Source organism: Crocodylus siamensis, chromosome 5 (genome assembly GCF_052110815.1).
Source record: "Crocodylus siamensis isolate JL-2025a chromosome 5, ASM5211081v1, whole genome shotgun sequence".
Classification (NCBI taxonomy): domain Eukaryota; kingdom Metazoa; phylum Chordata; order Crocodylia; family Crocodylidae; genus Crocodylus; species Crocodylus siamensis.
This window is the reverse complement of record NC_143399.1, coordinates 34,933,765-34,946,053: the sequence shown is the minus strand read 5'-3', so window position 1 is coordinate 34,946,053 and position 12,289 is coordinate 34,933,765. Positions and strand designations below refer to the sequence as shown.

The window sequence follows — 12,289 nt, the reverse complement described above, 5'->3', positions numbered from 1 at the left end:
TAGGGGAAATGTCTCAAACTTACTTTGTTTCCCTTTCTGAATCAATTATTCCTCACTGTACCTTACAGGTATTCAAAGAAGAATGGGTTCTGACCTCTAACTTGCAAAACTTAAAAAAAAAAATACTTCCTGGCTCTAGGAAAAACAACATCCACAAAGATTGCCTGGTCAGATCTAACAGACAAGACCTGGATTTTCGCCTGTTTCCTATTCAGAGATGTTCATGTCTAATAATATAGGTGGCCTAAGGAAACATATTGCCATGATTTAATGATTTCCTATTTTTTTTTAAAAAGAGACATGCCCATCAGAAAAAGGCATGAATTATTTTGCTTCATTCAGGAGATCTTCACTGCGGTTTACTTTTCATTTCCCTCCTCTTCTTTCAGTATAAAGATTTATTACTACCATTACTAGATTTAATATGAGCAACTGATGCAGACTGGAATAAGAAAAATTAGTCAGGTCATGGTTACTTAAAGCTAATTTACTATAAAATAAAGGATAGGTCCAAAATTATTCAAAACTGACATGAAATTTTGGGTGCTTAGATGGAGATATTTGAAGGGAGCCAATTTTCATATAATGTTCAGAACCCATTTCTTATAAAACTTCCACAAGGTGTTTCTAGTTAGGTACCAAAAACAATTCCTGGTCACAGGAAAATCTTGACCATAAGTTCCTTTAAATGCAACAGCGTGGTAAAAGTCATTTGCAACAGATTGTAGATTTTAAGGGCAATGTAGGCATGATTAAATTTTAAGAAAAAAAGGAACAATTCGATTTTTCATTCAAACAAAACAGATTTTAGAGGGGCCTAAAACTTATGACATTTGTTCTTTTACATTTAAAGGGAAACATTAAATAATAATGCAGCTAAAAGCACAGTAATTTTTTGTTCAAATTTAGTCCTATCTTTGATTTAGTTCTCCTGGCCTGGATGCTCCTAGAAATACAAGAAAAACTTTAGTTTTGCCTAGAGGATGGAAACAATTAAAGAAAAGAGCAGAGTCAAGGTTTTTTGTGTAACACAAACATACTGGTGTGGTAATACCTCATTTCTCAAAGGACACCTGAAAATGAAAATGGAACCACCTCCAAAATCAAGAATAGACTGGGAAGAACTACTGGTATTTAAGAGCACTCCTTTGAGCTAAAATGATCTACAAACCTTCTGCAGTGGTTTTAAAACTATAACCATAGTTTTGACATTTCCCTCCCTTACTAACTTTTTAATGCAGAATTACAGCAACAGAAATAGAGACTACTAGTAGTATGAGCTACTAAACCATCTCCCTATATTTGTGAAGAGAATCTATCAAGCATTATAAAAGTGGTGAGGTATGCCTTTGTAATTCCAACTAGTCAGTCAATTCACTGCCAGTCTCACAGAACAAACTTGCCATGCCAGAAGACTAGAAAAATGTAGAGTGATAAGCAGGGATCTGGGTTTTCCATTTCCCATGGGAAAACAGAAAAAACCATGGATTTCCCCTTTTTGTCAGAGAAAACGTGGATTTCTCCTTTTAGCAGAGAAACCCATGGATTCCCTGTTTCTGCAAACAGCTCTGCAGGCTAGTTGCGCTCTAGGGAAGGGCAGGGCCTCACACTCTGTCAGCCACGGCTTCACTCAGCTCAGCTCAGCCTCACACTTCTCCTGGATCCTGTAAAGTAAGTGGGGCTTACAGGGGGCTGGGGACCTGTCCGGCAGGGCTGGGGGGGAGCCAGGAGCTGGCCCCAGCTGTTGGGGGCAGGGTTCTGTAGACTTGCGTCCCTGGCCCCATAGCCCTGGCAGCTGGGGGCCCCCTCTGGCAGGCCTGGGGAGCAGGGGCTGTGGGTGGCGGCAAGAGGCATGAGTAGGGCGGGGGAGCTGTTGCAGGGGAAGTGAGAGGCATCAGCAGAGTTGAGGGTGGGGTGCTTTGGGGGCAGTGAGGGGCACCAGCAGGGCTGGGGGGAGGCTTTGGGGCAGTGAGGGGCATGAGCTGCAGGGGGGGGTTAATTTTAATAATGGATTTTGGAGTTTGCCACAGAATTTGCGATTTTTTTAATCAGAGAAAACCAGGATCCCTGGTGATAAGTATGGAAAAAAGCAAACTGAGAAAGGCTCATCTGATATGTAACCTGAAACAGCTATAAGAAATTCAGATCCAGTTGCTCGATAAGAAAATTTAACAGGTTCTAGTACCAAAAAGCCTGTTTACTTGGAGTCTAAAGAAGTCTGACAAAAAAAACACCACACTCCACTGCTCTGCAAGAAACTTAGGCGATGTACAGATGCTCAGTTTCTACCAGATAAATTACCACTGTCCCGATAGAAAACAAAAGCATACAGACATTCAAAATATTTCTCCTGGAGCAAAAATGGCTGATCCAAAAGAAACACAGCCTGGGAACAACGAGGATTAAATTGTATCAGGGAGAATGTCTATACACTTTCTCCTGGTTTAAGTCCTCCTATAGATCAACAGAAGTGGAGCCCAGAGAAAAGCTCCTGTGCCTTCTGAAGACTGGGGTAATCCCAGGCTGAAGAATGCACAGGGAAAGAGGGGTCAATTAATGGGTTCCACTAAGGGGGGGAAGAAGGGAGACCCCAAGGAGCATCCCTCCAGTCCTCCCTGACTGAGAGCTTGTCTGTGAAGTTCTCCAGCCATGGGACTGGAGGAACATCTGTATAATTCAACTCCCAGGCTATTTTTCTACTGGAAGAAATAAACGCCTAATAAGCAGTCTACAGCTGCTCTCTCTGAGACAGAGAAAACTGCCTCAGTTTGTTTTGCATCAGTCCAATTCAATGACTCTCAACCTTTTCTGAATTGAGGCACCCCTCTCATTAGACTCAAGGAGGCATCCCTCCATAACTTTTGTAAATTGAGTGGCACCCACTTTTAAAACCTAATTTATATATTACTATGCTTATCTCCTTGTAGAGGTGCTGGGCAGCAGGGATGTGGGGCTGTTTAGACAAGAACAAGCCTGAGTGTGTGTTTAGCTACTTATCTCCTCACATCTTGGGATACCCTTCAAAAGATCAGGTGGCACTTGTCTAACTGGTCAGTTCTGTTCCGTTCTAGTTTTTGCGTCTCAAAAAGGATATAGTAGAATTAGGAAAGATAGAGAGAAGGGCAAACAAATTATCAGGGCTATTAAGCAGTTGCAATAACAAGACAAACTAGGAAAGCTAGGTCTCTTCAATGTGGAAAGAAAGCTAGAAGACAGAAGTCTAAAAAAATCACAGAGGTCATGGACAAAGTGTATAGGAAACTGTTATTCACAGAGTCCCAGGATACTAGAACTAGGGAGCTTACCCACTGAAATCAGAAGGAGGCTGTTGAAAACTAACAAGAGAAAGTACTTTTTTATGCAGCACATAGTTAACTTGTAGAACTTATTACCACAGGAGGTTGCAAAGGCAGATGGTATAAGCCAGGTTTAAAAAAGGACTAGAAAAAGTAACGGACAACTGATCTATTAATAGCCATTAAAACAGAACAATTGGAGTTATCTGACACTTCTAAACCACTTCTAATGATGCCAGGCAGGGTAATGAATACGGAAGATTACCCTACATATACATGGTTCAGTGCTCTTCTTATAAAGCTTCCACTTCTGCTACTGTCAAAGACAGGACACTGGGCTAGATGGATGACTAGACTGACCCAGTATGGCACTTCTTGTGTTAAATGAAGAGGTATGAGGTTTCTCTCTCTCTCTCCTTTTGACTCCATTGCAAAATTTCTTCCACCACTGTGAAATGGACAGGCTAACCAAGCAGCAATATCCAGACTAGTGAATATCTACAGTTGACATAATTCAACTCCCACTTTTACCACTGTTTGGTGCTCATCATTCCTTATTTTGAGGAGAGCTAAATAACTGAAGCACAATTTCTTTCATGTGCCATTTGCGTACTGCCACATGTAACTGCTTCATCTTCTCTAATTTGCCATTCATTTAATAGATTTACTTTTCTGAGGTATTTGAATGTCTAAACTGACACAGCAATGTTAAAAGTCTGGTTCATGCCAACAGTTTACCCTCATTCAGCAGGATGGACTTTGTTACTATTTTCTCCACATATATAGGAAATGATTTTGAGATTAAATGATAGATTTCTGTTTTTGAAAGGGCATCACTTACCAGTAACTACCATGCTGCTCATGTTAGAGTTCGGGCTATTGAGTACACTGCCTGAAAGAAGTTCGTCAGATCCTCTCTAAAAAGAAAGAGACAGTAAGAGGGTGTTTCTCTATTTTGTCATTTTAATCTTGTTATTAAAATGTCAGCTTGACATGGCAAACCCTTAGGAGGACTTACACTAGCATTATCAAAACTATTCAGATTGGGCAGATTCTCTTTCTTCCAATAGGTGACAGCCAAATAATTGAAATCTAGGTAACACAGTATATTTACATAGCATCTCTCATTCCAAAAACTACACACACCCCTTCATCCACCACTGAAACACAGCCACAAGTTGAGAGATAGCCAGAGCTGTTCAACACCAAATACATATTTCAGGATAAAAATGTTAAGAGTACTGTATACCAATGAATCTACAAGCAAAATTTAGGTAAATAAAAAAGTACAGATAAAATGTCAAGGCTAGCACACCTATTCTCCTGCATGTGAAATTGGCAGTTTTCATTTTGAGCCTCTTTATAACATAAGCGAACCCTGAAAACAAAACAGAAACATTTAGGGAAGCAAGGAAAAACTGAGGTGAAATATTTCCTCTTGATTTGGAATGGAATTAGAGCCATCACATATATTGTTCCTTATTCTTTTCTTAGACAGTTGCAATCCACATCCAAGTCAGTGGTGAATTATTAATGATAAGTTTTTTTCTCCCAACATTAAGTTAAATGCCCATGTAAGCTTAAAGCAGGACTTATTTAAAAAAAAAAATTATTTCCCCTTTCATGTATGAGGTTTCACTTAATAATCATCAAAGTCATAGATCTACTCATCCAAGCTGGAAAACTGAGGAAAGATCAGGTAAGTAACATACAAGTAGCATTTTGTGCCTCTTTTTTTTGAGAAAAAGGAAGAGTCATCCTTGTTGGTCTTAAGTTTAAGAAAAGTCATGGCTTCACTTCCTTTGGATACGCCACTGCATTTTTTGTGTCCAAGAGAAGTTATTATTTCAGTTTTAGGTCTTAATTCAACCCAACTTCCAACAGTACCAATGTTCTCCACATTAACTCAGGTCAATGAGTTACTGCTAAGATGGAAGAGTACCAATTACTTAATCACCAATGTCACTTTTGTGCAGAATCTTAGTATTGACTGTAAACTGCTGTATGTGGGCACTCCTGTAAGTACTGAGACTTTTTAGTCTGTGCTGGCTTTGACACAGAGTCTATGCCACTCTTAGAAAACCACCAAGTATGTTTTGGATTGTGCTCCATTCTCAACAATAAACATATTGTTTAAACTAACAAGGGAACATGGTCCCGAGTAGTATAAATGCACAACACATATAGTCAAAATTTCTACTGCAATCCCTCTCTCACACAAGCAAGAATATTAGTATTTCTGGCAAATCTGAAAAATCCCCACCCTGCCTTCAGCATAATAAACAAGATGAAATGTTAAATCTATTCTGGCCAGCCAAGCTTACTCTCTCTCTCAAGGTCTTTTACATAAAAGATTTCTAAATTCCCACCCCCACCTTCCAAAAATCTCAAAAGCTTGCTGATTCTATCTTCTATTTTACCCATCAAGTAGTTTAAATTACATTAAAACTTGCAAAAGGAAAACATAATCCTATGAGTTGCCACTGTTCCAGCGTAAACCTATTTTAATTAGATATAATTAAGAAAACAGTTTAATTGGACAAAACTGAAAAAAACATTCAGAAACGTTATAGACTCTTCACTACTCAGCCTACACAGGTCTTCAAAGATCATATCACCTGACTTTTTTGTATCAACATACCTGACAGATAGAAGCAAACAAAACAGCAGTTGAACTTAAGTTCCTTCTCTTCCTCTTTGATAAGGTGTAACTTGCTCCAGTAATATTTAAAAAGTGAAATCACAGCAAATAAAGTTCAATAAAAATAATAGAAACAACAACATTTTAAAATACTTGAATTACTATGAATTAACTCAATTCAACTATGTGTTTTAGGATACTGGGACTAGTTTATCAGAATTTAAGAAGCTAGATCTGGGGTAAAACTGCTAAATGCCAAGTATGAAGAAAAACCCAGTAGCACTAAATTAGTTGGCTACTCAGTCGTGCCCTTGGTTTTCATAATAGGCCCAAGTGGTTTTCTTCAGAGACACATAAAATATATATTGTATTTAATAAATACTCCTGAAGTAAGCTACAAGTTGTACTACCATATTTGCTTGAATCCAAGACAAGGTTAGCCTCCCTCATTTAACAAGGCACCAGGGGATGGAAACACCCTGGTGGGGCAGTCACCAGAGTGTGCAAGCACTGGGCTGAGGTCAGAACACTCCAGCTGCCTCCCCCTCCCACCACTGCTTTCCCTAGTGCAGCAGAGGGGGGGAGGTGGAAGGCTGAATTTAAGACAACCCTCGAATAACAAGATTCTATACATGGAAAATTATAACAAGTTTATAGGTTTTCAAGCAGAGAATCTGATGGGGTAGGGAATCTTAAATTCAAAGTTGTCTTGGATTTGGGTAAACACAGACAACCCCCAGTTAGTGCTCTTAATTGGTTCTGGACAAACTGAGTACTAAGCGAAACAGTGTTAACCAAACTTATTTCCCTGGCGGAATGAATGTAAATTAATATAATCGATTACCACCCTTTCGCGCAGTCACTTCTCACTGCTGCCTCTCCCAACCCCGCCCCGCCAGCCACTCTGGCCTCAAGTGCCAGCCGGAGCCCCGTGCTAGTGGCACCCCACTCCGAGCCCCCGCCAGCCCTGGCCCCAAGTTCATGCCCTACCACCCACTTGTCACTACTCACCATTGCTTTTCCCCACCTGTCAGCTGCTCCAGCACCATGTGCCAGCCCAGGCCCCATACTCCTGCCGCCCTGCTCTGGGCCACCGCTGGGCCTGGCCCCAGGCACCAGTACATGCCTCATGCTCACTCCCACCAGCCAACTCGCTGCTACTTGCTGCCACCACTTCTCCCCAGCCACCCTGGCTTCACATGCCAGCCAAGGCCCCATGCTCCTGCCACCCCACCCTGGGCCCCCACCGTCTGTGGCCCTGGGCACCAGAGCAGGCCCCATGCTCACGCCTGCCCAGCCATTCGCTGTTGCCTGCCGGCCTCTCCAACACCAGGTGTCAGCCTGGGCCCCGCGCTCCTGCTGCCTTGGCCCTGGGCTTGGGCGCCACCGGCTCTGGCCCCAGGCTCCAGCACAGGCCCCATGCTTACACCTACCCACCCACTTGCTGCTTCTCACTGCCACTGCTTCACTGAGCGCTATAACTAAACTGGCTCAGTACTAAGTGGAATCAGATATGAATTTTAAATGAGTGCTATAACAAAACAGAGCTAAGCAAAACAGCATTGAGTGGGGGTTGCCTGTAATGTATTAAAATAATTTAACTTTTGTGGGGGGAGAGGGAGGCAAAGAGGAGACATGCAACAGAGTTACAAAAGACTCTCTCACAGTGATGAGTCAGGTTGCTATTATTCAGATAATTCTAAAGTTCTTCATAAACCAGTTTCAGATTTATAAGGTCCCATGAGGAAGACTTCCATTCCTGTCAGTACAGCAAGCTTCTCTAGATGTATTCCTTCCATACAATGGAATCTGGAAAATATCATGGGTACACTAATAAAGATCTTTTTTGGCCCATACCAACAGTCAATTATTAGCCAGCCATATCAGCCAATATTGATCTGATAATTGATTTGGTTACGTGATGCCAAATGACATAAATAAACATTGTATTTTGGTGGTGTGGCTTGTGGTGTCACATGTATCTGAGTCCCAGCTCCTAAAAATGGCGGCGAGGCCACATGAACTAAAGCTTGTTGAATTAACTTTAGTTCAAGCACTGCCGCCACCATTTTTAAGTGCAGGGACACTTAAGGGGGCAGAATTGAACAGGGTGAGGGTGGCTGTCAGCTGTCCACTGCGGCCTCAGGGCTCTCCACTCTGCTGCTTATGTCCTGGGAGCCCAATGGGGGCCATGCATCCCCATGCCCACTGGTGCCAGAAAGGCAGGTGTGCACAGCCAACACAGGACTCCCAAGGGAAAGGCAGCAGACTGGAGAGGCCTGAGCCCACAGCGGGCAGCCTGCATCTGCCCCATGCATAAAGCTAGATGGGTACATACCCCTCAACGCCACTTCTGAGGGGTGCATGCAGTAAGGGGGATCCCCCGCTTAGACGAGCCACGCATGGCTTTGTCCTGCCCCTGCCACAGGTCCCATACACCTCCCTGCCTGTGCAACGCCCCTAGCCCCACTCACTCCCTCACCATGCGGGCTTCAATCTTCCCCCCTGACCCATGCCCCCTCCCCTCCATAGACTAACCTGAAGGAAGCTGCTCTCCATGCCGCCTGGCTGTTTTCCTGGCTCCATGCATGCGTGAAGCCATACATGCACACGACACCCCCTGCGTCTCACTCCCAGCAGCCCCAAGGAAGACCCCTTGCAGGCAGAAAGCTACAAAGGGGAAACTCACTGTTTCCCAAGGGAACTCAGGCATCCAGAGGCCACAGCCAGAAGGCATAAATATATTCATCAGAGAATATTAATGGGCTAAAACGGCCAAAAAACCCAATAGCTGATAATGTAAGTTTCCCTTTTAATTGGTGCTGATCCAATATGAAACCAATATATCAGTGCACCTCTAGCAAATATTCAGGAATGACACATTTTTAATTGGTTCAGTACTGTATCTTAGTAACAGGCAGCCTCAGCAAAGAGACCAATATCCATGCTTTACTTAATAAACTTATCCAACCAACAAATTATTGCCTATACAAGTGAAATAAAAAATTAAATCAGCTAAGGCATATAAAATAGGTGACTTGTCTATCCAAAGAGACTAAGATACAAAATTGATTGCAGTAAGTTTAGATAGATAAATGACTATCATTAATTCCAGAATAATTATTTTAAGTGGGCTTATGAACTAGTCATTTAATGCAAGACATTTAAGAGTAAAACCTAACACCTCATTACTATAATACCAGATCACTATTCTAATTACAGAATATACAAAGATGCAACCTTTTATTTTGCTTCCATAAAGCAAATATGACTATGGTTTTCCTAGGTTTGTTTTTATTATTTTCAAATGTTTCAAGGATAGCTATGAAAGAGAAGAAACAAAGCTTGCAGTCTTTCTATATTTTGGGAATGAGATCAATAAATTAAAAGGTACTTGTGGAAAAAGATTTTTTGTTGCCCATATACTTAGGGACAATTATTCCATTGTTTCAGTAGAACACAGATATAGAAAGTTAGGACTGGAAGGGACCTCAGGAGGTCATCTAGAATACAGCAGACTGGCCAGGATGGGTGCTAGATGCAGCAGAGGTCCTGGACTGGACGCCATATGTGTTATAGTCCCAGACTGGCCAGAGCAAGCATCCAATGCAGAGCAGAGTGGGCACCGCAAGCACCACAAGTCCCTTAGCAGCCACAGCAGGTCCTGTTCGGTGCATCCCAAGTGTGGGTCAACTCTAAAACCAAGGGTTAGCACTGGGGGCCATATCTTGGACACCCCTGTTTTAAATGGGTTGCATACAACCATTCTGCTGCACAATCACCTCATTTACAGTTAGAACAAACTCCTCAAACAGTTAGTCGGTGTATAGCTGCAGCTGGCATCTCATCATCTCTGAACCTCCTTCCTCCTAATAAGGGTAACCCACTTACCCTCTCTGAAGGTCAACCAAAAGAGATGATGGGATAGCATAAAAGGTCTAATACCAACAAACAGCAGTTCTTGAAATTCCACCTTTTTCTAGCTATAACACTTAGCTGGGCATAATATGCATCATGCAACTTATACTGAAAGGTGTTAGGGGTAGCTAAGCTTGCTTTATAGAGGATGGTGAAGAGGGAAAGTCTATTTATTGACCTATAGCAGAGATGTCAAATTCATCCAGCCGGGCAGGCCCTGTGAGAAGTGTACAGCTGTTCTACAGGATGGACTGGGTCAGAACCAGTTCAAAGTTGACGTGTGGCGCTGTCACAAGACTCACACTGCATGAGGTGGATTAAAAAAAAAATTTTTTTTAAATCAACAATTCTTTTTAAATTAAAAAAGTTACCTTTTATTTAAACCAGATTTTATTTAATTATATTTTTAAGATGCTTTAAAAAAAATAAATCTATATAAAGACAGTTTTTTATTTAAGATATGTAAAAGCTCAAAAATATCATCATGGAATAGGGATTTTAACTTCTAATTATATACTATTTGAGACAATATATTCATGAAACTTTTTTAGAGAACTTTTATAAATAGGTCACAACATGCCATTATTAAGGGCACAATATTATAGGGTTCCCAGAGGCTCCTCTATAGATTTGTAAAGATTAAAGAAAACCACTCACCGGGACAATGGGACTCAGTGCTCAATCTAAAAGAACCCATTAAACATCTCTGTGATGCTTAGTTTCAGTTCTCAGACTGTGGATTTGTGTCTCCAGAGATATCCTGGTTAACAGTAATATATGGAGATGAGAGATAACAGAGCTGATTAATCTCTATCAGCCCTATTGTGTCTCTGCAAATTTGTGTACTGGTCAAGCAAAGTGCAAAGTTTCAAGAAGTTAAATGAATAGAGGATTTTGGGGGGTGGAGTAGATCTGGGTAAGGAGGAAGAGTCTGGAGATAAATTCAAGGAGGGAGAGACAGTAGAAACAAAAGAGAAACATTTTGAACAGAATATTCCAGAAGTCTTGAGAGAAAAGTTTCTTAGTATAGCTTCTCCATTGATTTGAGATCTAGTGAGGAAATGGTATGGTAGAAGGGATATTTCAATGAAGTTTCTCAACCTGTGGGTAACAAAATGCAAAATGCAAACAATATAACAAAGAAATGCAAGGCCTGGTAGCCCAAATGAAACAACATCATGAGCAGTGCTCTCTCTCAGGAGGAAGCTGCTTTCAAGATGATGAATGGAATACGTCTGAACATGCAGATTTACCAGGTTAGTAAAATTTCTTATTTCATACTTCTTTCTTAACGACTGCCTTTCTTCCCTGGACTTTTGAGTGGACTTTTAGACTATTTGAATTCTCATAAAAATAATGCCTCAGCAAAAATACAGTCGTTACTTTATGGAATATCAAATTTTAATGCAGTCATGATGTAAAATAATGGCTAAAATAGGCAGATCTTCCTTTTACAGTTCAACTTCTAAAGTAGCACTGAGTGCAATGAGTAATACTAAATGAGCAGGACTATAGTGACTGCATTGAGTCTTTTGTTCAGGAGGATCCATCCTCAACATACAAGATTCTGACTGTCCATCTTCAACATCATCATCACTGTCTACAGTTTCAGTTTTCAACTAATAGGTCCTTTTATGACCAGGTGACCTATCACCTGTACAATGGGGAAGAGACTGATATCATAGATCTTGACTTTAAAAAAGCCTTCAATCTGGTATCCCATGATCACCCCTTGGCAAAACTGGCCAACTGAGGCCTCAGCTTCTCCACGATCAGCTGGCTGGGGAATTGGCTACGTGGTCAGATCCAGAGAGTGGTGGCTGAAGGAAGTCAATCGTCATGGTGCCCTGCAACCAGTGGGGTCCCTCAAGGCTCTGTCCTTGAGCCTATATTGTTCAACATCTTCATTAATGATGTAAACATTGGCCAAGTTCACTGCTGACACCAAACTTTGGGGTAAAGCGTCCACTCCTGAGGACAGGAGAGCAATCCAGGTTGACCTCGACAGGCTTCAGAAATGGGCAGAAGAGAACCAGATGGCGTTTAACACCGAAAAATGCAAGGTTCTCCACCTTGGGAGGAAAAACCTGCAGCATGCTTATAGGTTCAGCAGTGCTAAACTGGCTAGTACTTTGGACGAAAGGGACTTGGGGGTCGTGATTGACCACAAGATGAACATAAGCCTTCAGTGCAATGCTGCAGCTAATAAAGCAAGCAAAATACTGGCTTGCATCCATAGATACTTCTCGAGCAAATCCCAGGATGTCATTCTCCCATTGTACTCAGCCTTGGTGAGGCCACAGCTGGAGTACTGCATCCAGTTTTGGGCTCCACAATTCAAAAAGGATGTAGAGAAGCTTGAGAGAAAACAGATCTTACGACGAGAGGCTGAGAGCTATGGGACTCTTCAGCATGGAAAAGCGCAGGTTTAGGG

The 12,289-nt window shown here is 41.7% G+C and overlaps 1 protein-coding gene across 11 annotated transcripts in view; it reads right to left on the bottom strand.

The window, feature by feature from the left end:
• The window catches only part of PTBP2 (polypyrimidine tract binding protein 2), a 100,820-nt gene that overhangs the window by 63,719 nt on the left and 24,812 nt on the right, over positions 1–12,289 (bottom strand). For 6 of the 11 annotated variants that reach the window (XM_090049890.1, XM_090049899.1, XM_090049888.1 and 3 more), the window contains exon 3: positions 4,138–4,213. The exons of 2 other annotated variants lie outside the window; for them this stretch is intronic. In XM_090049890.1, coding sequence (XP_089906016.1) covers positions 4,138–4,213 — 76 coding nt within the window. Of the gene's footprint in view, positions 1–4,137; positions 4,214–4,611; positions 4,675–12,289 lie in introns of all 11 variants that reach the window. 3 more of the 11 variants (XM_090049896.1, XM_090049893.1, XM_090049894.1) reach the window with 1 other exon arrangement.